Here is a 27519-nt window from a genome sequence, read left to right on the forward strand (position 1 = left end):
CCAAGCAGAATTAAAGAATAACGAAGACTATGTACAATATAAACAAGTTGATTAAAGATGGTTAAAAATCATGACAAAAGAGTGATGCAACATTACCATGTAATGTTTATGTTTGAGAACCAAGGATTATCTTGAAGAATCTGGAAATGAAGTTAAGTTAGTCTTGGAACTAACTTAGGCAATAATCAGCAAACGTTTAGACAACCATTCATAATGCAAGATCAAATAAAATATTATTTTAATAAAATAATGTTTTAAATAATGATCTGCTGAATGAAACCAACCTTCTGGATGACTAATTCTCAACGGTGTCTCATTAGCTGCCTTTGTTTATTAAAATAAATGTTATTAAGGAAATAGTAAAATATTTAAGGAAATATTTTGGAAAAGAGCCATATCTTTCTGGAGAGACGGGCTTAGTGGTGTTTACTTAGTTATCAAGTTTAGTAAAATAATGTTTAGGGAACTATTATTTACTGGATTGAAAACTAACAGCCTTTCTGGGTAAATATTATTTAGCAGCAAGCACGTGTTCTTAGCTGTTAGCAATTAAAGTTAACAAAAGAAGCTGATAGCTTAGCACCAGAATCAAACACACACCTTTAAAAATACCGTCAATAAAAGGGTTAAAATGCATAAGCGTGGACGGCGCGTTATGATCAATCTTCTGTGTTTAATATCACCCTTTAAATACAGTTTGTCTTAAGTTTAAAAACACACAAACACAGAACACAAAACTGAGCACGTGTGCTGCAGATAGCCTGCTAGCACCAAGGTAGCTGAGTTCAACACAAAACCAAACTTCATAAAATGAAAAACGTTCAGATCATTTCATCCTAAATCTCTCTATCACTCTGCCCAAACCTAGCCTCACGAACCGTGCTGGGGAAACGTTGTCCGGGGCGACGAAGTTTGAAGAAACATCCACTTTGAACGAAGGTTAGCTTCAGCTAACCTCCAAAGCTGTTTGGGGGGGGGTTCGCTGTCGGGCCGACCAAGCTGCACGTTACCATGGTGATACGTCTCTGTTGTCCTCCTTGAGACCGGGAAACAGCTCCACTCGGCTTCGTAGAGACAGCGTCTCTGCAGGGAATTCTCTGGAACACAGTTTGCTTCTGCAGGCCTCAGAGAGAAAATCAGGCAATACTTGTACCTTAATTATTCTCGTTCTTGAATGAATACCGGATACACATACAGTGATTCATTCGTACTTAACTTGTGCATATGATTGTGTAATCTTTTGACACCCATGGATCCAGTTGAAGAGTTATGCCTGTTTGCCAGCAAAGAGACATTAGCCAGCTGTCTCTCCGGCCAGCCTCGCAGCGGAGTCCGGATGGAAGAAGCAGGATGTAGCAAGAGCGGCGCTTTTATTTGGATAGTGACGTCACAGGAAGTCTGGAGTGACCCCGTTTCCTGGCTGTGCCAGAAGTAGGTTAATGCAATTTATTTTGAAAGTTCCAGAAAAGTTTGTACCACATCTTTCATGTTGTATCCATGGCTGTGGGTCCCAACAGTATTCAGGCCTTCTAATTCAATACTAGTAGGGCGACCTTTAGCTGCAGTTCCAGCTGCAGGTCCTTTAGGGTTACTCAGATTAGATAATCATGAGTTTTCATATCATTCCAATTCTCACAAGACTTTAGCCCTGGACTTTTACTAGGCCATTCTAACGTATGAAATATGCTTCAATCTAAATAATTCCATTGTAGCTCTGGGTGTACGTTAACGGTGGTTGTCCAGCTGAGAGGTGAACCTCTGCCCCAGGCTAAAGTCTACTGCAACTTCTATTTCTAGCTGATTCCGTCTTTCAATCCACTTACACAGCATCCCTGTCTCTGCAGAGGAAAATAATCCTCATAACATGATGCTGCCACCACCAAGTTTCACGTAATGTGCAATTTTAGTTTTACATAGTGTTTTTCGTGTAGGCAAAGAAAAAATCTGTTTTGGTGTCATCTGAGCAGAGCACCTTCTTCCATATACATGGCATGTGGAAAATATACGTTCTTATGGCTTTCTTTTAACACAGTCTTCTTTTTAAGCCAAATTTCCATTAAGACCATATTTGTGAAATGTACAGCTTTCTAATTGACATGTTCTCCCGCCTGAGCTGTGTCATGCTGCAGCTCCTCCCGAATTGGCTGCTTCTCTGATTAAAACTCTCCTTGTCCAGTCTGTCAGTTCAGGTGGCCATCCATGTCTTGGTAGGTCTGCAGTTGGTCCATCCTCTCCATGTTCAGATGCTGGATTGAACAAAACTCTGTGAGATTTTCAGAGCTTGGGACATTGTTGTAGAACCGAACCCTGCTGTAAGCTTCTCCAGAACTTTCTCCTTTGCCTCTCTTCTGGGTTTCTTTGGTCTTCATGTTCTTCAATGTTCTCTAAAGAACCTCTGAGGCCAGACACAGAACAGCTGCTTTGGGTTTATGTTGTACTGTCACCATACCTAAAATTAGGTAGAGGGATAAAGCCATATTCCAACCCATTTGCCCCCATTTTTGCTCTCCTCTGTATCCCACTGAAAGACACAAAGGGGCATGGGTGATTAAAGACCAGACTATAAGCTGGACTCAGTCAGCAGAGGGAAGCAATGATGGTCCTCATCTTTTATTAAGTTAATGCCAGATTTGATTAATTCCCCTGAAGATGGCTGAAGATGATTTAATATCCAAATCCAGTTGTGACTGTGGCCATCAACAGGCTAAGAGATTCCAAAGAAGCTGAAAAAAATCTGTGCAAAGCCCACAAGATGATGGTGAGAAGAAATAAACAAGACTACCTCTTGTTGAGCAGCAGCCATTCCTGTGACCCAGGTGATTGCTCTGCTCTTTGTTCAGTTCGCTGAGACAGCTCCCTGTCACTCTTGGCATACAGCATAGAGCTAGATAATTAAATGTAATGATAATGGCTTCCATTTGCTGGTAGTATCATTTTGATCATCATTACATTGTTTTCTGGCTGTGACATACTGTAGCATCAGTAGGGCTGACAACAGCACAGTCATAGTCACTATCAGCACCGAGAAGAAGAGCTTTCTGCTCTGGATGGAAGAAGGTTCCCAGGTCTAATCACTGCCTTCAGGTTATTTTCTCATTGCTCATGGGTCATTACATTTCCCATAGAGACTGAAATGCTTTCGGTCTAGACTTTATGCATTTGTTTGTAGATAAATGTCACTACTACATTAACTCATGCTCAGCACCAGATCTCTCATACTTCATTGAACGCTGGTACTGAGGACTTAATACAGAAACAAGGTTCTTTATCTCTATTCTTTTATAAGTGTCTGAAACTGTAAATCATTGTTTAAATAAACATGAACATACTCTATATAAAAATGTTTTAGTTTCTGAGTGTCTGACATTAAATCAGACTCAGCTGTTTCTGTTTTAAGTCAGTTAGGATTGCCAGAATTTGTTCTCTTTGCTAATTGACAGAAGCATGAGAAAAATAACTTTTAGGGAATTTATTAAAATTTTCTTCTAATTCAGAAGTTACCAAAACCTCCTCCAGTATTTGGTAGAATTATCTTTAAACCGTAAGACTGGTCAAATGACCCTCAGGAGGCCCATTGCTCCTGACTTTTCAGCACTGCCAACAGTGTTCTCTGGGACAGAGATCAGGACTTAGGATTGACTTTGTTGCCTTTGAGTGACTTTATAATTAATTTGGTGTTATGCATAGAGACATTGTCCATTTGGAAGACCCATTTGTGCCCAAGCTTTCTTGAGATGTTGATTTAATATTTCCACATAATGTCCTTTCACTGTTATGCCATCTATTTTGTGAAGTGCGCTAGTCCCTCATGCAGCAAAACAGCATTATACTGCCACCACTCTTCCTAACAGTTGCGATACTGTTCTTTTCCATGTTGGTATCATCAGACCACAGCATGAATTAAGCTTGTTGCTCCTGAGTGCATTTACAAACTGTTCAAATCTGGCTTTTTAAGTTGATTTTGGAGTAATGGCTTCTTCCTCTCTGAATGGACTCTTAGCATCTTCACGTGGTGTTTAGCTTTTGCTCTGGGGTTGATTCGCTCCCTTCACACCAAAAGCCATTTATCTCTAGGAAACGTAACCCATCTCCTTCCTGAAGAGTATGATAGCTGGACATCCACATGCTGTTTTTTCTTGCATATAATTGTTTTAACAGATGAATGTGGAACCTTCATGCATCTGGAAATTTGAACCAAATATTAGGGTGGTTAAAATAATTAATATTTTGATATAATCAGTAGTAAAGAAAGTAATTCTTTAATGATACTAATTTGTATCAAAATCAATACAAAGTTAGTCAAGTCAAGTTTATTTATATAGAGCTTTTCAGCAACAAGGCACTCAAGGCGCTGTACATAAGGAAAAACATTACAATGATACAGAAAATGAAACAACAGAGGTAATTAAAAAAACACAAATGAAGAAAATAGAAATAGAAACTTAGATGTTTTTCATCTCCTCGAGTTGGTGCACAAATTCAAACTGTAGTGCTGCAGAAATGCTGACACTCGGCCCCTCCCCTCCTTGCAGTTGTTCACCTGAACAACCATGTCTGAGAAACAAAACCCTGATCTGCTGATGGATGTTTACGACTCCGCTAACATAGCTAGAGAAGAGCCTTGCAACCCTTTTTTGCTTAAAAAGACAAAGTCAAAGCTGTTGTTCAAAGGTATTGTTAGCATGGATGGATAGTAGTTGTCCACTGCCAGACCAAGCCAGATGTTTTGTGGTTGATGAATATGTCTCCCCAGCATCAGCATATTTGACGAGGAACCGGTGTGGGAGTTCTGCACACTGTTGTATGCTGCTGTTAGAAGGGGCAGATGCTCATCCCAGTTCTTCTGATTTTGGTCAACATACCAGCAGATCATCTGCAGAAGAGTTCTACTGAATCTTTCCACCTGTCTATTTGAAGCAGGGTGGTATGGTGTGCTTCTGGTCTTGGATATCTGGAAAAGTTGGCAGATATTTCTGAAAAGCACACTTTCAAAGTTGTGGCCTTGATCTGTATGGGGCTCTAAGACGAGTTAGGAAGTTATTTAATTCAATTCAATTCAGTTTATTTATATAGCACCAATTCACAACACATGTCGTCTCAAGGCACTTCACAAAGTCAGGTTCATACATTCCAATTAATCCTAACCATTGAACAGTGCAGTCAGATTCAGTTATTTATTCAAATTGGATAAAACGTTTTTCTGTCTAAGGAAGCCCAGCAGATTGCATCGAGTCAGAGACTTGCAGCATTCACTCCTCCTGGATGAGCATGTAGAGACAGTGGACAGTCACTGGCATTGACTGTGCAGCAATCCCTCATACTGAGCATGCATGTGTAACCCATCTTGTTCGTTCTGATCCAGCAGGTTGACTTCACGACAGACACATTCTGGTTCTCTGTATTTATTCTAACAAGAAACAAATAAACAAGTTGGTGGTTAGCAGCTCCAGCAGCTTCTGCCCCTATACATTAAATAAAATACAATAAATAACTCTAGACAAACTACTGAGTAATCAAATGAACAGTTGATAAAACAGTTAGCAGTTGTAACATTAAACACAGCTGAAATACACAACATGAATTATAATAACAGTTTAAAACATTTACAAAATATGGCAAAAATGTATATAATTAAATTAATCTAAAATATATGTTAAAAAAATCATATTTGTTAAGAAAACACAGAGCTGATCCTAATACATACCACAGTAACAGACAGCAACAGAAAAAGGGGAAGAGCTGACTGTTACTGGTTGCTATGGTAACCATCAACTGACAAGAGTAACATAAAAAATTTATATAGCAATAAAAGTCAGGAAAAAAATTAATTGTTGATTAAATAAAATGAATTTGAAGAATAAATAAACCAATTTTGACAAACTTCAAATCAATAGTGATGTTAAAATATAACCCCGTTACACATATAGCGACAGTGGAGAGGAAAAAACTCCCTTTTAACAGGAAGAAACCTCCAGCAGAACCAGGCTCAGTGTGAGCGGCCATCTGCCACGACCGACTGGGGGTTTGAGAGAACAGAGCAGAGACACAAAAAGAACACAGAAGCACTGATCCAGGAGTACTTTCTATGGGAAGGAAAAGTAAATGTTAATGGATGTACAGTGTGTCACAAAAGTGAGTACACCCCTAACATTCCTGCAGATATTTAAGTATATGTTTTCATGGGACAACACTGACAAAATGACACTTTGACAAGAAAAGTAGTCTGTGTGTAGCTTATATAACAGTGTAAATTTATTCTTCCCTCAAAATAACTCAAGATACAGCCATTAATGTCTGAACCACCGGCAACAAAAGTGAGTACACCCCTTAGTGTGAAAGTTCCTGAAGTGTCAATATTTTGTGTGGCCACCATTATTTACCAGAACTGCCTTAACTCTCCTGGGCATGGAGTTCACCAGAGCTTCACAGGTTGTAACTGGAATGGTTTTCCACTCCTCCATGACGACATCATGGAGCTGGCAGATATTTGAGACTTTGTGCTCCTCCGCCTTACGCTTGAGGATGCCCGAAAGATGTTCCCTTGGGTTTAGGTCTGGAGACATGCTTGGCCAGTCCATCACCTTTACCCTCAGCCTCTTCAATAAATCACACACTTATCTTTGTACTCCTCACCTGATCACCGCCACACATGCTTCAGACCATCTGAACCATCTTCATGTAGTGCAACAATTCGTCTTTTAAGATCCTCAGAGAATTCTTTGCCATGAGGTGCCATGTTAGAACTTTCAGTGACCAGTAGAAGAGAGTACGAGAGCTGTACTACAAAATTAAACACACCTGCTTCCAATGCACACCTGAGACCTAGTAATACTAACACATGACATTTTGGAGGGAAAATGACAAGAGTGCTCAATTTGGACATAGTCTCATAGGAGTGTACTCACTTTTGTTGCTGGTGGTTCAGACATTAATGGCTGTATCTTGAGTTATTTTGAGGGAAGAATAAATTTACACTGTTATATAAGCTACACACAGACTACTTTTCTTTGTGTCAAACTGTCATTTTGTCAGTGTTGTCCCATGAAAACATATATACTTAAATATCTGCAGGAATGTTAGGGGTGTACTCACTTTTGTGATACACTATAGCTCCTTTAGTCGTTTCATCTAGAAAGAAAGAACAGATAAACTTTGAGCCAGTTTTCAAGGATAGAGTCTGAAAGAGAGCACATATAATTAGTTACAGTAAAGCTCAGTCAATCGCCATGTCTAGGAGAGAGAAAGGGTTAAACACTGAAAGACCAGGCCATGTGGATCATCGGTAGAGGGTGAGCATTAAGTTGCTGCCAGCAGAAGCTTGGACAATGGCCCTCTCCAGAAACGTGTCACAGGTAGACACAGAGTCAGGCCAGGTGTAGCTTCTAAGAAGAGAAAAGAGAGAGAAATAACATAAAGTTAAAAGCTGAAATAACAGCAAATAATGCAAAATTGGAGAGTAGTGTGAGAATGTAGCAAAGAGGGTGAAAGTGGTCATTATGTCCTCCAGCAGCCTAAGCCTATAGCAGCATAACTACAGAGATAGTTTCAGTTTAATTTTATATATTTATATAGCTCTTATTTACAACAATGTCGTCTCAAGGCACCCCACAAAGGGTCCGGAACGGCGCGGGGCCATTGTTGGCAATGATGGCCATTGTTATACTAAAAACCACAATGATTGGGATACCTCTCTCTGTCTGACTGATTATAACCATTGGAAAAGAGAATGGGTCACACAGGTAGCAGAAAAGGAGGGTGTGTTTGCACCTCAACCATAACTGAGCTGGTTTAGGCAAAACCTGACTCCCCCTTACTCCATCCAACAGGGAGGTAGAAAGGTGAAGTAGTTTTGGCAAGTAGTTTCCATTCCAGGTTGAGGTGGAAAGGGGGCCTAGTATGTCAAGGTGCAACTGGTCCACAGCTACCCCTGCTTGTTAACTTTGTGGCTTATCTCTCTTTGTAGGACTGCATGATTTCAGACCTTTGCACTGAGGGCACTGTAGGATGCAGTTGCGAACGTTTCTTCTCATGCCATACCAATGGTATCTCTGCCTGAGATGTTGTAGGGTCTTGGCTTTATCTAACTGTGGCTTTTCCTAACTTGGCTTTGCCTAGACTGTGGTGGGTGACAGCAAGCCTACATGACTTCCATGTGCAATGAAGCGGGAGCCAGCAACAGTAGGGATGGTTTTAAACAGTCCAGCGCTACCATAGGACCTGTGGATGCAGTTCTACCTGTGGCCAGCACAGATGTTATTTTCTCACTGCTGGGCTTTGAAGTTTCAATTTGGAAGACTCTGTGCCTCTTTCTAGCTATGCAGAACAGAAAGTACAGTATTCCCATTTCGTAGCTGCTGCTCCCCTGAGCTTTTTCCAACTTCTAGTACAGAAATATGCCTTAGAACCAAGGGGAAAACATCATGAACATCTTCCTCAAATCTGGCCCACCGCTTGTGCAGTTTTTGACAGTGGGAACATCCTTTACATGGTCTGTCATATTCAAAGGAGAAACATCCTGCCCAGGAAAAAGTGGTAGACCTATCATGTGTATTTGACAATTGCCAGCAACTCCCTTTGGGTCACAAAGTATCTCTGCTGGGTAGGAGTGAGGTTATTACTTGCATACTAGATAACTCTCTCCTTCTCTGAGATGTTTTTCATCCTTACTTTTGATGTCCAATGGCATCTGTCTGACTAGCTGGTACACAATCCTTGCATCTCCAGTGTTAATCTTATGAGTAACAGCAGAAAGCTGTCCAAGGTCTGTATTGCCAACTGCAAAGCAATGTTGTTTTTTAATCATTTGTTAACCTTCACTGAGAACCTTACTGGATGTTGCATAAAGGGGGTGTAGGTGTCCTTTAAGTCTAGAGCATTTTTTCACCACCAGCCCAAAATGTGGCCCAGCTATATGGATATTTTCTTTCCCTGCCATATTTTGTTGTTGGTCATCTTCCAGGTCCAACATGATAAGGGGATCATCAGAGCAGGTTTAGACTAAAATGCGGACATACTCCACAAGGCAGAGATGTGTTGGTGCTCAAGAAATTACAAAGTCTAACTGGAACTCTGTGGTCCATGTAGATGACAACACTTTCTGATGTGACAGCTTCTGTTATATTTAGTGGTTTCAGGACAGCTGGAAGCCCATGTTATTGACATAAATAAAAATGTATCAACTTTTCCCCAGATAACCCATTTAGTTCTAGCTTCAAATTTAGTTGCTCCATCTTGTCTATTGTTACATACTGGGCTATGACAGTTTATCAGTTTAAACTTTAAATATCTTGTTTTTGAAGTGTATTCAATTGCATATAGGTTGAACAGGATTTGCAGATCATTGTATTCTGTTTTCATTCTGTTTCATTTACCAGATTTTCTTTTTGGTTTGTAGCATAGGTTGTTTCCAAATCTTTTATTTCTGTTATAGTTCCACTTCAGCTGCTTTTTCCTTTTTTTCTTATATTATGAATAGGAAGGGATTTCAAAATGAGTAAACTCTCTCTGATTAGAAATAATTTTATACGGGAGTAAGATTGGTGGGCATGTGTCTCTGTCGTCCAAACAGAGAAAATACGATGAAAGTTGGCAGTCAACTGAAACAAAAAAGGAGGAAATTCGTCTCCTTGGAAAAACCTTTGTGGGGTTTTCACCTTCATCTGGGTAGCAGCAATTGTTTGGTATATAAATCTTTGGATCTATCAGCAAGATTTCCAGCATTGTCAAGCTCTTCAGGGACTTGGCCAGTGGTCAGTGGAGAAGGAAGGTAAACCCACCTGCGAGTTTCTCCAGAGATCACTTCCTTTGTGTGAGACCAATAGTGGTTCACACTGAGATAGCAGTTAGCATTAGCTTGAGGTAGCTATTTATCACCTCCACCTGTGACGTCGGAGCTGCAATACATGTTGGGTGGCGCAGTCAGATCGTTTACCTTACAGAATGGACGTTGGCTCAAGGCTGGGGTTCATGATTAGACAATAAAAAAGAGACAGAGCAAAAATGGCTTTGAAGGGGGAGCTCAATGAAACCACTGCCAGAACCACTGCTGATCCAAAAGAACCGAATGTCAGACTTGCATTTGACAAAAAAAAACATGTTCGTGATCCCCAAGACATTTTGGAAAATATTCTGTGAAGTGATGAGACAAAGGTTTTTGGAAAGTGTGGCTCAGAAAAAATATAATCTGAATAAATGTCAAGATCTGAAGTTAAATCCAAATAGGATGCTGTGAACAGGTTTTTCATGCTGGAAAACCTCAAATGTGTCTGAATTAAATCAATTCTGCAAAGCAGAAGTGGGCCAAAATTGCTCTACAATGATGTTAAAAACTCATTGCCAGTTTTCAAGGGTGGAACAACCAGCAACTAGGTTTAAGGGGTAATTACTTTTTCAAATAGGGACCAAGTTGTATTGGATAGCTGTTTTTACTTTAATGAAATCATTTGAAAACTGCTTTTTCGTATTTACTCGGGTTATTTTTATCTATTGTTCAAATTTGTTAGATCATCTGAAACATTTCAATCTAATATTTAAAAAAAAGCCAAAACAGAAGAAATCTGTAAGGAGGTAAACTGTGGCACTGTATGTTATCAACTAATTTGTTGATGACTGGTGGTAGGACTTCAGCAGTTCTACAACTTCAGTCTGTAGACAGTGCCAAATCCACTGTTTGGGACTGAATATGAATATTTCAGACTGAAAGTGTATCTACAGTGTCACTGTGCTTTAAAGCTGGGACAAACTTCAGTGAGTGAAAACACAGTGCCCCCTGTTGGATCACAACACACCCATATAGGACCATAGCCAAAACATATTCATGGGATTATTTAAATTATGCCTTTGTTTGTTTGAAAGATGTCAATGACAGCATTGGTTGCTCTGGAGTGTGAAATCATCTTAGAAGGTGACATGGGACATCTGTCTGTATAAAGACATGTGCATGTGCACACTGCTTGGGTAAAACAACTTCAGCAAATTCCCTCAGAGGAATCAGTCTTGGCCTTCCACAGCTCCAAATCCTTTGAAAAAACTAAAACAAGTTTGTCAGGACAGAAATAAAGAATGTTTTCACACATGAAAAAAGACACTTGTTGACAAAAACTAGCTGGAGGTCAAGTATTGACCTTTTGTTGTCAATTATTCTATTACTACTTTTTATGAGTAATACATTTTCTAAGCAAACTCTTAATTTTTCTCTGTCCTACAAAATAAAAAGTAAACATGTAGCATTTTAAAACATAAAAATAATATATAAAATGACACCCGCAGCATGACAAAGAATTTCAAATAAAATGAAACCCTTAATCTTATGCATAAAAAGCCTGCCTATTCAGGTGTCAAATATATTGATCTGGAAATACGCCTAAATAAAGCTGAATGTAAACATCATGGATACTGGTGAAAAATCAGCTGTAGAACAGATGGATGCCTGTGGCATCCAGTCAGCCCAGACTCCATACATTGTATAAAATGCATATCAGAGGAATCTCCATTGATGAGAGGGGAATTTCCCAATAGCTGCTTATGCTGCATTCAGGTACAGCTGGGACACAAGTTTGTTTAAATATCAAAACAGCTGATTTAAACATGTTTTATTCCCAAATATGGGCGCAATGTTATTTAACAACATCCAGACATCAGTATTGACTGTTGTCTGTGCTTCTCTATCTATCTATCTATCTATCTATCTATCTATCTATCTATCTATCTATCTATCTATCTATCTATCTATCTATCTATCTATCTATCTATCTATCTATCTATCTATCTATCTATCTATCTATCTATCTATCTATCTATCTATCTATCTATCTATCTATCTATCTATCTATCTATCTATCTATCTATCTATCTATCTATCTATCTATCTATCTATCTATCTATCTATCTATCTATCTATCTATCTATCTATCTATCTATCTATCTATCTATCTATCTATCTATCTATCTATCTATCTATCTATCTATCTATCTATCTATCTATCTATCTATCTATCTATCTCTCTCTCTCTATCTCTCTCTCTCTATCTCTCTCTCTCTATCTCTCTCTCTCTCTCTCTCTCTCTCTCTCTCTCTCTCTCTCTCTCTCTCTCTCTCTCTCTCTCTCTCTCTCTCTCTCTCTCTCTCTCCTCTCTCTCTCTCTCTCTCTCTCTCTCTCTCTCTCTCTCTCTCTCTCTCTCTCTCTCTCTCTATCTATCTATCTATCTATCTATCTATCTATCTATCTATCTATCTTCTGAATTTCAAACACTTATTGCTGTAATTGGATGTATTAAAGGTGCCAAGAACTGAAAGCATAACTCTAGCAGGCATATGGATGACACAGCAAAGTGCCAAATGATTCCTGCTGCAGGATCTTTTCATCCGTTCAGGATCTCTGGTGGGAATGTTGGGCAGGACAGTTGGACTAGATAAGGTCCTGACCCCAGAGATCAGACCTAAAGCATACAGGCACACACTTCTCAGTCACTCCTGGTCTTCATGCTGCTGCCCAGAAGTGATTAGCAAACCAATGAGATAATCTGGAGAATGGCTTTCATCAGGAAGCAGCTATATCATGAACCCCTGTGAACAGTGTTGTAATTGAATTATTTCATCACCTCCTCTTTCTCTTTCTGCTCCTTGAGTTTTTTGAATACCAGCTGGGCACCACAGTCACTGGACTGATGTGGTTTTGCAATGTTGTGAGCCGCTAATTTACTCATTATAGAAAATGGCCTCCACCTCTGAGCCTTCGTGTTTTTTTCCACTCTATCATGGCAATATGAATCCAGAATATACCTTATTATCCTCCATCATCTTTTCACCTCCTATAGTGGAGAAGCCCATATAAGATCCTATTGGTGATGCTAAATGAATTTTGCTGTTTCAAAATCAAAATAGTAGACTCTCTGTTGCAGTCCATAGATGTAGAATCATGTGAAAAATTAGGTTTCCATATCAAATATTCAGTTCTTCATTAGCTTATGTTCACTTTTTGATGACTAATCTTATTTTATTTCTCTTTTGAAAGAAGAAAGTAATTTAATTGCACTTGAACACCAAAACTGAATCTTGTTTTACTCATTAAAGTAAAGATATCTACAAAAATGTGTTTTCTAAACAAGGAAAAAGTTCTGACAACCTAAACTGCTAACAGCTATAGCTGAAATATTTGCAGTGAGAAGTTTCTGTACCTATCTACCATCTCTGACATTGTTCTGACAATGTTTAAGCGGTGTGTGTGTGCATGTGTGTGAGAGAGAGAGTGTGTGTGAGTGTGTGCATGCATGCGAGTGATCAGTTAGAGCAGGTTGGTTAGGGGTTTGTTTTTATGTTTTTATTTTCCAAGATTCCTCTAAAGCACTTCTCGCTACATCCATTTTGTATGAACAATCTTTAGAAATGAAGATTAATTTATTGATCAAAATTTGGCCCAAGACTTGCCTTTTGTTAATTCTCAGACAGTCCTTTGGTGGATTTCTCAAATTTTCAGCAAACACCTTCAGATATATGCTGGATTCTACGATCCATGCCTAACAGCTCCTATGAGGCTTTCCTGGACTGCTCTTTTTGGTTTAACCCAACATGTCCTCTGTTCTGGTGGATATTCAGTTTTAGACTCGTATGTCCAAAGAGCATTACTCCAAAAGTCCTGGTCTTTGTTTAGGTTCTCTGGTAAACTTGAGTCTGGTCTTCATGTTTTTCTTAGAGAGCATGAAGGTCAGCTTGTGCAGTCTATTTCTGATTGTAAAGACATGCACCTTTATATGAACACTAACAAGAATCAAATTTCTTTCAATATATTGTGATCTCCCTCAAATCTTTGTTTCCACGCTCATGTTTGATCGCTACATCTTGTCTAACATGTAGTGATCTATTGTTGCCACACAAGCACACCCACTAGAAGGAAACAAGTGCACCCCGACTAAGGCTGTGACCCTGCATTTGCACACTGTCATTCTATTGGCTGGAACTGGTTTCTAGGCAAGAATACCATTTCGATCTGAGAAAGAGCAAAAATAATTCACGAGCATGAAAGAAGGACTTGAGGGCACCGTTTTGATCTGTGCAGAGAGGCGAAGAAGGCAAGCAGGAGGAGAAGTATTGAGTGCAAAGATAGGAAATTCTGCTCTTAAATTGAAAATTAAGCTCTATATATTTGGCATTTATTCCCCCATAAAAGTAGTACATAACTGTGACATGAACTGAAAAGGATACATTGTTTTCAGTTTTATTTACAAATACAAATCTGAAAAGTGTGGCATGTTAAAGTTGTTTTGGGGCCATGTCTCTATCAGCTTTGAACATCTACAAAATGAACTTTGCACATTCTAGTTTGTAAAATGGCTGAAGCTCAGTCTGATTGGACTGAGAGCATAGTAAACATCAATTTTGAAGAATATATTTAGTTCTGAACTTTGAGTAAGCCATAACAGAACATGCACATGCTTTGATCTAATCTATTCCATTGTAGCTCTGGCTGTGTTTAGGGTGGTTGTCCTGCTGGATTTAGCTCCATCTTCTCATCAACTCTGACCATCTTCTCTGTCCCTATTGAAGAAAATAATCCCCACAGCATGATGCTGCCACCATTTTTTATCATGGGGTTGGTGCTTTTCGGGTGGCATACAGTGTTAGTTTTTCACCACACAGCATTTTGCATGTAGGCCAGAAAGTTTTATGTTGGTCTCATGTGATCAGAGCAGCTTCTTCCACCTGTTGTGTCTCCTTAATAGTTTGTGACAAACTGCAAAGAGGACTTCTCAAGGCTTCCTCTCCTTCCCAACAAGAAACTATTCCATAAAGGTCAGATTTGAGGAGTGCACTAATAGTTGTCTTGTAGAAAGATACTTCTACCTGAGCTGTGGACCTCTGCAGCTCCGCTTGGCTGCTTCTCTGATTAATGATTTCTGTGACTGGCTCGTCAGATTAGGTGAACGGCCATGTTTCGGCAGGTTTAAAGTTTCATGTTAACCTTTGTTCCTTGTTCTTCTTGATGCTGTTTATTATCTAATGTTCTCTAGCAGACCTTCACAGCAGAGCTGAATTTATACTGAGATTAAATCACACACAGATGGACTGTGTTTGCTGAAAAAGTGACTTTTCAACACAGTTTAAATCTGTCATTTTTCCTCCACTTCACAATCATTCACCACTTTGTGTTGATCACACTTAAACACTTAAAATCCAAATAAAATGTATAACGTTTGTGCTCTTATTGTAACAAAAATTGAAGGTTTTTTTGCCAAGCTCTGTATTTTTGCGTGAGGTGGTCTTGCAATTGAGACAAAAACAATTGTTGTTGAAACACATCAAGTGGTACCAGAACAAGTCTGATAGGACATTCTAGATCACAACACAGATGTGACTGTTTGGTGCAAAGCCCCAAAGATGCATAATGTTTGTACCCCTGAAGACAGATGACACCCGCTCTGCTCAGAGAAGGATTTATCAAATCAACTGTACTCTGAGGAGTAAGTACATGCAGTCAGGGATCCAGCATGATTCACAAAACAGAACCTATTCTTTTTCTCTATGAGAACTCAGAAAAGTTTCAAACACTAAGTTCACCAATCATCTAGAGGCTGCTGAACTTGGAACCATGGCTAAGATCCCTGTGGTGTGTGTATATATGAATATATTAAAACAAAATGTCAGTTAGACCCTAGAGATGGGAAACATGATCTTTTACTTTCACTCTTTGCCATGACAACTGCTGCAATGGGCTCATTGGTGACTGATGTCTCATTGCTTCTCTCTTCCTTTGCATGTTATGTCCAATATTTTCTGTATGTTATCCATCCCTGTGAGGAATATGTGGCCATATTCATATATTAATATAAATATTATACAGATGAAGATATGTAGGGCATGGTGTCTGCTAAATGATTGTATACATTTTTATTTTGGTGGTTTCTTTATTGCTAGGCAGATTGGTTACATCCTGACCATTTAATGCATCCATGATCTGAGAGGTTGCACATCTCTACTCTGGTGCTGATTGTTGTAACTGAAAGGTGTCAGTGTCACCAGCATTTGCTAAACATCTTCCCTTTAAGTCTCACCTTAGGCAAGATACATACTAAAACAACTTTGTTTTCCAGGATGCCCTACAGCAGAGGTAACCCAGACTGTTCTGGTGGGCACCAGGTCACCCTCAGGGTCTCCTGCAGAGCCTGTTCTTAGAAAACTCTCTTGACACAAACAACATGTGGAAAAAATATTTTATTATTTAAAATTGCTTTAACCCGCATAAGCCAGGGCAGCCAACAAAATCAGTTCCAACATATGCATATTATACACTTATGTTCAAAATACTAGCAGTCCAACCAGATTAATCACTGTTTTCTGTAGAAATCATATTAATACATAGCAAATGATTTAATAGTAGGTGTAGTTACTGGACATGTTGGCAGCTGATAGTGGAGTCAGTCTGTATCCAGGTTGGGAAACCAGTGATCCGGATTATGAAATGCCACCATCAGAAAGGTATAAACTAACTGCTAAGCTCTTGTTATTAATTATGTGTCAAATTAAGGATATTTTTTATCAAATTATTATTCATTTTGTAAATACAGATACAGCTTATGCTCAAACATCTTCATACTGTTTTGAATGTTGAGTTCCCCAGTAGACAGCTGTTTACCCAGCCATGTTGTCTGTTTCCCAGCTCATAACAGTCTTTGTTTGTCAATTAAATGAATTCATATATTTTTATATATATCATTTTATAGTATCTCTTTTCTTCAGGTGATTCTATAGAGATGGTGATAAATATGATTATGATAGGCAATCATTGTCATATCCAAAGACAACAGAAGTCCTGGTTCTTAACAACTGTCCACAGCTGCAGGTCCTTAGTAGTTAAAGTTGTAATGAACTTTATAATTAGTTTCACTTTTCCCGAGTCAGGGGGAAGCTATGTCATCACCCGCTCGATTCTCCTCTGGCTGCTGGTGGCAGGGTACAATGGCTGCTTTTCTTCTGCCTCCATGCATAATATTGTTCCCCATATTGGTCACTTTTCTAAGGATTTCAGTCTAGGTTTTAGACACGCTGCTTATGGTATGGCTCTTGTCCAAATCATCCTTTTAGTGCAGAGGTAGCTCCCTCTTGCACATAAATCTCTTTGGGATTCAGGCATTTGTGTTTCTCAAAATGACTTGATGAATGAACATGAAGATAATGGAGTTTTGACATTTGTAAATTGATCCAGAACTGTCTCTGTTTGCATCGTGACGCTTCTAAAAATTAGATTTTATCTCCACCCGTCCCTGTGAGTACTTAGAGGAATTGGTGGCTTAGCAGTTCGTCTCTGATAACCATGATTTTAGGTGAAATCAAAGAGTTCATGCAAACCAAATGTGAAGACGCTTCCTGGCTCAAAGACTGGATACCTGACAGGTCATTTTTCACAGGCAACACTAGAATACTGAAACATTTGAAATGTGAGCTGCAGAACAAGGGGACATCTGTTGTTAACCCTTATATGTGCTGTGAACAGTTTAAAGCTAAATCAACATTTGGAGCTACAGTTTGTTTACAATTGAAAATTCACATAAATAATCTTAAACTTATGTAAGGCCTTGAAGGAAAGAGTCCAAGCTTTTATAGCAGCAAAAGGTGGACACCAAATGAAATGCAATGTATTCAGAAGTTTATTCACAGTCATATCCAGTAAATGAGAATATTATTGAAATGGTCGTGTTTTTCAGTATCCCAATTGACTGAGTTAAAAACAATATATAGATTAATTAAACACAGACTAATGTTTTTAAGCCGTTATTTCTGTTAATTATGATGATTTTCTCCTTATAGCCAATGGAAACATGACATTTTAGATGAGAATAATTACATCAGCCCAATGAAGAAAATCCTTCTGAAATGTGGGATTAATGAAAAGTATGTTTAATACCTGCTTAAAGGTTGTTATTGTCAAAAGGTACTTTTAATCTGACAAGCAAGCCTCATCAGAACTCATATTCTAATTTATCAACTATGACTGTATGTTTATGAATGATTATATTGCTTTTAATAATATAATGTATTTGAAACAGTATGAATAATGTGTAGATTAGAAACAGTCCACGATAAATTCAAACTTGAGCCCCCAGTCCTCATGCTCAGAAATCCTTGTGGTTATTTTTGATGATTCCATACCAGATATGGCAACACACTTGTGAGTCTTATAAAGTTGAGGGAAAAATATTCTAGAAGCTTGGTGTAATTCTCTGTTTTAGGAACTCTCTGTAAATTTGCCATGATAACAACTTTGAAGCAACATAGCTATGATTAGCTCCTGTAAATCTGCAGTCATTTCACTGTGAAGGACTCATTCACTCTGAATGAGAAACACAGAATGACTCTATTCCCTGAAGCATTTTCCTCTGTGGACCTGCCCTCTACAAAGCCATTGGTTTCCATAGAGACCAGTGAACCAATCCCCTCTTCCTCTCTCACTACAGTATTACAGTGATCTGTTGTTGAGCGTGTCATGTTCAGTCCTTTAAAGAGAGAGCATTCTCGACACACTTTGGATGCCAATAAATATTGGCTGGTGTTTAAAACATTATACAGAGAGATTTTTAAAAACCGCATATTAAAAGTGAGAGATGTATGTAACAGTACATTTAAATTCAGGTAACACTGTCTGAGATTTCATTTCTGGTTAATTTGCAACACAGTTTTGTATCAAGACAGCTGTGTTAGATATTGATTAAATATTGTGCTTTGCAATTAGTATTTTTTTACATTTTCTTGCAATTACAACCACAAACGTCAGTGTATTATATTAACATTATATATTATTGACCAACAGTAAGTGTTGCACAAATTTAAAATGTAAGGCAATTAAGCCACAGTTTTAATCTCTTAATAAATACAAAATGGAGGTGGCAGCATCATGCTGTGGGGATGCTTTCCTTCAGCAGGAAAAGGAAAGCTGGTCAGAGTTGATGAGAAGATGGAGTTAAATCCAGGACAATCCTGGAGGAAAACCTGTTAGAGACTGCAGAAGACCTGAGACTGGGGTGGAGGTTCACCTTCCAGCAGGACAACCACCCTAAATACAGCCAGAGATACAATGGAATGGTTTAGATCAAAGCATGTGCATGTGCTGGAATGGCTTAGCCAAAGTTCAAACTGAATATATACTTCAGAATTGACGTTTACAATGCTCTCAGTCCAATCTGACTGAGCTTGACCTGTTTTTCAAAGAAAAATGTGCAAAGTTCAGTTTGTAAATGTTCAACCCTGATATAGACATAGCCCCAAAGCAACTTTAACATGCTACACTTTTTGTATTGATTTGTATTTGTAAACATACAGCCTGAGCTGCAAGGGAATGGTTTAGATCAAAGCTTATTCGTGTGTTAGTATGGTCTAGTTAAAGTCCAGAACTAAATATATACTTCCAAACTGATGTTCAAAAGTGCACTCCATCCAATCTGACTGAGACTGAGCTGTTTTACAAAGAAGAATTGGTGAAAACATCAGTCTGTAGATCTGAAAGCTGGTAGAGACATATGCCAAAAGACATCCAAAGGTGGTTCTACAAAGTTGTGACTCAGAGAAATGGTAAAAATTCTAAATGACCTTCACTTGTATACTGCTTTATCAAGTCTAAGAACCCCAAATCGATTTACACTACAATCAGTCATTCACACACTGACAGTGGTGAGCTGCAATGTAGCTCCCCACTGACCCCAGTAGGCAAGGCAGGTGAATTGTCTTGCCCAAGGACACAATGACTGAGATGGACATGGAGTGGGGGTTCAAACCGGCAACCCCACCGGTTACAGGACGAACCCCTACCACCGTCACCACAGTCGCCCCACTATTCAAATTTGTATGTATAAATGATTTTGAAAACCACATATAATTTCTTATTTCATGTCATGATTCTTCACTACAGTGGGTTGGTCTGTCACATAAAACCCTAATAAAATTAACTGAAGTTGGTTGAAGGTATGTGAATATTTGCAATGCAAAGAACTTTATCAAAGAAGAGTTCTGTTCTCAAATGTATAGTTAGTGGGTCAAATGCAAAAGGAGTGTGTCTGCCATCAGGAGACTGCTGTACATGAGCCGTCATTCCTGACCAAGTTTCAGTGAGAAGTGTGCCAGGTTAGATCCACCTGGTCTGATCGTGTCTAATCTTTCTGCTCTCTTGTTTTCCCAGGCCAGAAGCTGAGGACATCAGCTCTGCCATGTCTCATAGACGCCACCACCACTCGTGAGTACTTGTTCAAAGGTTACACTCTGACAGATTTGGGGTTGACTCTGTGATGAGGCAGAGAGAATGTTTAAGACCCTGAACTTGTGAGCATCTACAGAAACAAGGGTGGGCATTGTTTGCATAGGGCTGGTGATGTCAGCCCAGCAAAGCTGTTTCAGAGCTGGGTATGAGCATCACAGGTTTTTTTTTTTCCTTTTTTGCCTCCCTTTTTCCTGTTTTGCTCCAGCCACGGTATGTTGTCTCCTGTCTGTTTTTAATTAGCTCATTCAGTCCACCTGTACCATGTTAATCAGTTTTGTTTTTCACCTGTACCATGCTCCATTTATACACTTTCATTCTGTTCTTTCCTCGTGGAAACATTACGGATCACTTGGCTCTGTTATCACAGTTTTCAGTTCATGCTGTTTATGTCAAGCCTGTCTTGCCTGCCTGCCCATGCCGGTTTTTGCCACCACCTGCTTAAGTGAGTTTATTAAATCAGTTTACTCACCACCGCTGCTTGCTGTCATCTGCATTCTGGGGCCCACCACTACATCACTCATGACAAGTTCATAAATTAAAGTTCAAAAAGACATTGATGAGAGGGTTTGATGTGAAAGAACCTGACTGGCCTACACAAAGTCCTGACCTCCACCTGTTAGAACATCTTTGGGATGAATTAAAGTGGACACTTTGAATCAGGCTTTCTCATCCAACATCAGTGTCTGACCACACAAAGGGACTTGAAAAAAAGGTAAAAAATTCCCATCTTCTTCAAGTTCATATATTACAGTAAGATGCACCATGTTAACAAACAACCAAAAAAGATTTAAATAGCTGATAACTACTGAAAATGTACATGCTCGCAAACACACACACACACACACACACTTAGCTCTGGTCCTCCATCAAGTGTTATCACTGTAATGAACAGGCTGCTGAAATATTTAGGGAGTCTTCCTGGTTAAAGTTTAATGCCTGGCTCAGTGTGCACCTTCACATCTAGAAAAATGTCTGCTTGTGTCAGACATGCTTTGTGCAATGCTTAAACTGTCTGGGAAAATGACTAAATAACGAGGCAAATGTTAATGTAATCTTAAACCTGCTGCTCTCCAGTTCCCATCCTTGCTTTTGGGTTTGAGGCTATATAAACAGCTCAGATCAGCCTCTTGGTTCAAGCATTAGTGTGTAGCAGATCTGCATTGACCACAGCCTAATGGGATACAGCTGGTTTTGGTTGTTAGTTATTACAAATAGAAACTTTGAGATTGTACATGACAATAGGAATGTCTAATTAACTAACATGGCCTCATCTGAACATTATCATTTTGCAATAGGCTTTTTAGTTGCTTCAATGTGTTTGTGCTGAATTGATCTAATTGCTGAGTCTCTTTCATGGCAGCATTGTGCAGCACAGCTCATTGGATGAAAGATGAAAGTAGTCTCACATTACCTTATATCTGCATTGAGGCAGATATAGTTAAATGTTTGAGCTATTCCTGCACACACACACCTCATGCACGCAGTGGTCGGGTTCTGAACACTGCTTTGAGACTGTGGCTGTCAGTCAATAGCTAGGTTTGCAGGAAACAATCTTATTGAGATAGATAACTGGTAAGACTTTGCTCTGAAAGTATCCTGAGCACATAGTATGAGATGCTAACGAGGGTTTTTTTTTTTTTGGAATAATGTCAATTGCACAACAATAAAAAGATGACCAAATCCTCTCATCGGTGTTTTTTGGGAACATAAAATGCCTTAAAGCCTTCCTGTTCATCTGCACAGCCAGATGTAGGTTGAAATGTAACCAGTCATAATGGGAGCAAACACATTACCAGTTATTTCATTTTCAGCCAAAAGCCTTATTTTAATTTCATTAAGAATAAAACACCAAGTTTTTACCATTTTTTAAAAATCGGTCTCTCTAAGTTTAGTTTTAACCTAAAGATTCACAATTAAAGTCAAATTACTTCGAAGAGCTCAGGACAGGTTTGGTGTGCCTTAACTAAATTAGACCAACATGTTTTGAAAATGTCCTGATTGACTTGAGGCAGAGTGAATGGACTGACTCCCCTAACTTTGAATGTTGTTGAAGTTGTTTTCAGGGAAGATAACCTAGATAACAAGGTTTCTTACATGACACAACATCGTGATGGGTGGAGGTGAAGTCATGGTTACCAAGCAGCAGCCCTGCTGCTCAGCTCAAACATATTGCTTAAATTCCCCTGAATTTAGTTGTCATCTGTACTGTCTGTGCTGTCTCAAACTCGTAACACTGAACAAGCTAGAGGAGGCCTGTTGTGGGGTTGGGCAGTATCCATGTCTAAACTCTTAAAATTAATAATGGGGTATTACAGTTTACACATACTGGTGTACCATTATGTTTTGGACTTAAAAATTAAAGCCATAAACTTGCCAGGCCTCAGGAAAGATTCAGATTCTACAGTTTTTTTTAATTAATGTGTTTTCTTTACTGTTTAATGTCTGTTCTGTGGTTGTTGGCTGCTGTGTTCACTCTGACCTGGCTTTGGCCACAGCTGTAGACCACGAGATAAGCCTTCTGCTGTTCTTTGGGTAACAAGGTGTTGCTGATGGAGGATTGAGCACTGGTTGAGTACTCACTAATGTACTGTCTCTTTAAAAGGACGCTGATTCATTGTGATCTGTTTGACTTCCTGAGGAAGGTTTATGCTGAAACACTTTAACGTTTCATTGGTCTTTTAGACCAAGTCATGTCATTAAAGGCATATTAAGATTATATATGCTGTTATTAATAAAGTTCTAGTCCATAAAAGGTTTTTTATTAGCTAAAGTCTGTTGGCAAAGACAGCAGTCGCGCTTTAACTGTCCCATTAATGTGTAGGATTTCTAATAGTCAGCAAAACTATTACAAAAAACATTCTCAAAGTGAGAAAAATATTTAAGGATTTGATATAAAATTGTCAATATGTAGATGTTTTAATAGTTTTCTCGACTCTGGGATGGATCGCTTTTCGTAGATGTTTTCAGGCAAAGAGGATGTTTAAACCCATTGAAAGACAGTGAAGCTGGTGAAGGTCTGCAACCTTCTCTGCCAAACACAAATATTAACAATGAAAATGCAAAATATTCAATTCAATTCAGTTTTATTTATATAGCACCAATTCACAACACATGTCGTCTCAAGTGTAAGGATTATGATTATTGATTAATTCATATTTATCAAAAATTAAAATTAAAAATCCTAATTCACAATATAATTTCTTAACCAAAAATTATCATTATTTATGAATAGAAATCAGAGATGTCCTCTGGTGTTGTGATTATAGGCTCAATGCCCTTAATAATTACAATTAGTAAATTATAATTAATAATTGATAATTATTAACCAAAACCACGCTAAATGTCACTGTTTAATCAACCGCTTCACTGAAGGTGGGGGAACATTGATCTTATTTTGACAGATAAATCACTCTTACTCAAAATAAACAGAAATGCGACGGTGTAGATGAGGACCTGGAGGCCGGCAAAGGCATAGAGACCTTGGTGGCCGGCAATGACAGCGTACACAAAGGTTCGGGAGGCTGGCCACGGGTAGGCAGGAATTTTGGAGGCCAATGTTGCAGTCTAGGAGGTCAGCTAGGCAGCCAGAAGTACCCATGACGAACCCTGTCAGGAGGCTGACCATAAGTCAGGGACCCAAGGTGAAGTATTTCGTCTTAGGAGTCTTGATCTCTGGCCAGAGCTTTGGAGTCTTGACCTCTAGCTCTGGAAAGTGAGGCGGTTCATCCTCGAACACCTCATCACTGAGCTCAGGAACCAGAACAAGAACTGGCTTCTCCTCGAACCCCTCGTCACTGGGCTCAGGAACCAGGGCAAGAGTCAATTTCTCCCTAAGCCCCAGGGAGATCATGGGACCTTGAGATGGAGATTGGTCATCTTTGATCCTCTCAGAGGCGTTGCAAGGACCCTTGGAGGCTGAAGCAGAGGCGTCGAGCTGACCCTTGGCAGTGTGAGCAGGAGCAGCTGTGTGAAGACCTGCAAGAGGAGAGAACAGGAGCTGAGGCAATTCTGAAAGTTTGCAAACAAATTACCTCTACTCCCACACCGTTCACAGAACATTAATAATAATAATCAAAATGTAGGTGTTCATGGGGACTTTCAACTAGTGCATCGGTCTTTTCTCTAAGAACTATGGTTTTCTGTCCATTCCTCTCAGACTGCACAAGAGTCACCATTTTGTACACAAAAGACAGCCATTGGGACCCAGTAGAATTCATGTGTGTCTCTTAAGCTTTGTTCTGGTGGTCTTTATTAAACACATGCTTGTTTGACGATGGTACGGGCTGGATTTCTGACAAGCAATGTATATACATAGATACATACTTTCATCCAGATAGATAGATGGATGGATGAAGGAGTGTGTGTGAGAGAAATGGATGGATGAACAGCCAGACAGATATGGCCTTCCCTGAACTAGTGTCAATAGACATAGCACCATTTTCTCTAAAGTTTTCTAACAGTGTGCTTTAAAGTACGCAGCTATGAATTAAACCAAGGAGCCTTCTTTTTTTTTAACCTTCTTTTTCAAGGGGGCTGCATTGTCTAATGCACCACGCAATGAGGAAGTAACACTATGAACAAGATAATCAATTTGTGAGGGGGAAAAAAACAAAATTATTGCCCTCAACTGTGTTTTTCTGTGATAATGAGGAAATTAAATATGGAACAGATTCTTTAAAGGTTGTTACAGCATTGTCTGACAATGATCTACTATAATGACAATTTCTTATATGTGTGGAGTACTCAGTTAAATTAAACTCAAAGGTTATTAAGAAATGGTCAGACAGGACAGGGTTATGAGAAAATATTGTTATGTCTTTACACTCAATGCCATATGTCAGTACAAGGTCCAGAGAATGAAGACAAAGGTGGGTAGGTTTGTTAATGTTTTGAGCAAAGCCATTTAAGTCTAAGACAGCATTAAAGGCTATCACTTTCAATGTCAACATGAATGTTAAAATCCCCCATTATAATAACCCTAAATCAGATAAGATGTCTGAGAGCTGATCTAAAAATTTAGAGTAAGGGCCTGGTGGATGTAACAAAAAAACAAACAGAAGTGGTTTCAGTGCTTTGCAGTTTGGATGAGGAAAACAAATTAAATATTCAAACGGGTTGTAGCTATTAATTGGTCTGGGACTGAGTGGGAAAATCTGTTAGAAATGCACATGGGTGGTGATGACCAAGCTGGGATCTAGGACTATGCTTTCTACGTACCATCAACCAACAGGCCTGAGGTCCTGGCTGCGCGGGCTCTGATGAAGGACTGCTACAGGGAGCTACCCTTGGTGGCTCCGCACTGGTGAAGGGTCCTTGGCTATCTGCTGGTTTTTCAACAGTGCGGAGCCTGGCCTCCAAATCTATCAAAATGCTACATTTATTACACATATCATTATCACTAAAGGAGGCAGAGGTGTATCTGAACATCTGACACAGAGAGCAGGAGAGAGGAGAAGACTCAGAGAGAGAAACAGCAGAACGGGTAGCCATGGTGGAGCTAACACTATGCTAGCGACTACTTACAACTACGAGAAAAACCGGATAGGACACAGAGGGTCCCCAAACGTTAAATGCAGCAACAGAAAATGTGTTTTAACGTGCTTATGTGTTAGAATTAGTCAGATATGTCACAGTAAAGAGACATCAGATCAGAGCCTTCACACACCAAACAATCCACCGAGTGTAACAGCGAAAATAGGAAGTGACGCAATACGCCTTACCACACACCAATTCTGCCAATTCACCTCACAGACAGATGATGGAGACAGATGATGTCAACTTCATTTGTAGACTTTCTCTTTTAAAGCTACAACATTGAATAAAAACAACAATCAATATGACAGAACCTGTGGAATCTCTCTGAACCTCGGTGGGGAAACAAATCGGCTCCATTTCAGAAATTAGTGAAGGCCTTGAGGAAAAACACACTCCCAAGTGATAACCACTGGTGACTTTCACTATAGACAACAGAACAGATTAATTGTTCTGTTGCTCATGAGTTTGTGTTAACACGAAGGGTTCAAATAAAGCTTTAGGAGTTTGATTAGTTAGCACCTGAACTAATGGGGTCTGATCAGCAATGAAAACAAACACCTGCAGTAATGTGATACAAACCGGGTTGCATATTAGTTGGCCTTTTCATGGAAACCTTGGACGTTTCTGTTCTGTGTAAACCAAGTCATACACAGTGGTAGCTGAAAGCCAGACGTCTGATGATTACACTCTAAACAGTTGATTCATTAAATTATTAGCAGCAAACTGCTGACTCTCTGCTGTTACTGTAAACAGGAAACATGTTTTTGTTTTCATTTTCAAAAAGACTCAATTCACCTGGGTAAACTCCTGATTATCTTTTAACTTTAGTTACTTTTGTATTACCAGGTCAACAGGTAAGATTTAATGCTTTAAATCTGACAGCACTGAACTGCCTGGACACTTACCTGCATTTGTAGCTCAGGTGACATGTCCTCTGTTGTCTGTCCCTCATCAGGACCAGCCTGGTGATGCTCATCATGCTGACCTTCCAGCTGGTGTCTTGCTGGGTGAATCAGTGATTGGGTTCATCTCTGAGCTCCAGGTGGCAGTGACACAGCCGCATCAAGTCTCTGAGCTATTTTAGTATTAACTTTTGTTTTATTTTAGCTTCCCTCCATCTTCAATTCAATTCAATTCAGTTTATTTATATAGCGCCAATTCACAACACATGTTTCAAGGCACTTCACAAAAGTCAGGTACATACAGGGGTTGGAGAATGAAACTGAAACACCTGGTTTTAGACCACAATAATTTATTAGTATGGTGTAGGGCCTCCTTTTGCGGCCAATACAGCGTCAATTCGTCTTAGGATTGACATATACAAGTCCTGCACAGTTGTCAGAGGGATTTTAAGCCATTCTTCTTGCAGGATAGTGGCCAGGTCACTACGTGATACTGGTGGAGGAAAACGTTTCCTGACTCGCTCCTCCAAAACACCCCAAAGTGGCTCAATAATATTTAGATCTGGTGACTGTGCAGGCCATGGGAGATGTTCAACTTCACTTTCATGTTCATCAAACCAATCTTTCACCAGTCTTGCTGTGTGTATTGGTGCATTGCCATCCTGATACACGGCACTGCCTTCCGGATAAAATGTTTGAACCATTGGATGCACATGGTCCTCAAGAATGGTTCGGTAGTCCTTGGCAGTCCTTAGCACAAGTATTGGGCCAAGGGAATGCCATGATATGGCAGCCCAAACCATCACTGATCCACCCCCATGCTTCACTCTGGGCATGCAACAG

The 27519-nt window shown here is 39.4% G+C and overlaps 1 protein-coding gene across 3 annotated transcripts in view; it reads left to right on the plus strand.

Moving 5' to 3' along the window:
- The window catches only part of iqsec1b (IQ motif and Sec7 domain ArfGEF 1b), a 327598-nt gene that overhangs the window by 154977 nt on the left and 145102 nt on the right, over positions 1–27519 (plus strand). For all 3 annotated transcript variants that reach the window (XM_047347008.1, XM_047347010.1, XM_047347014.1), the window contains one exon: positions 20162–20215. In XM_047347008.1, coding sequence (XP_047202964.1) covers positions 20162–20215 — 54 coding nt within the window. The remainder of the gene's footprint in view (positions 1–20161; positions 20216–27519) is intronic.

The sequence above is a fragment of the Girardinichthys multiradiatus genome, chromosome 20 (genome assembly GCF_021462225.1).
Source record: "Girardinichthys multiradiatus isolate DD_20200921_A chromosome 20, DD_fGirMul_XY1, whole genome shotgun sequence".
Taxonomy (NCBI): domain Eukaryota; kingdom Metazoa; phylum Chordata; class Actinopteri; order Cyprinodontiformes; family Goodeidae; genus Girardinichthys; species Girardinichthys multiradiatus.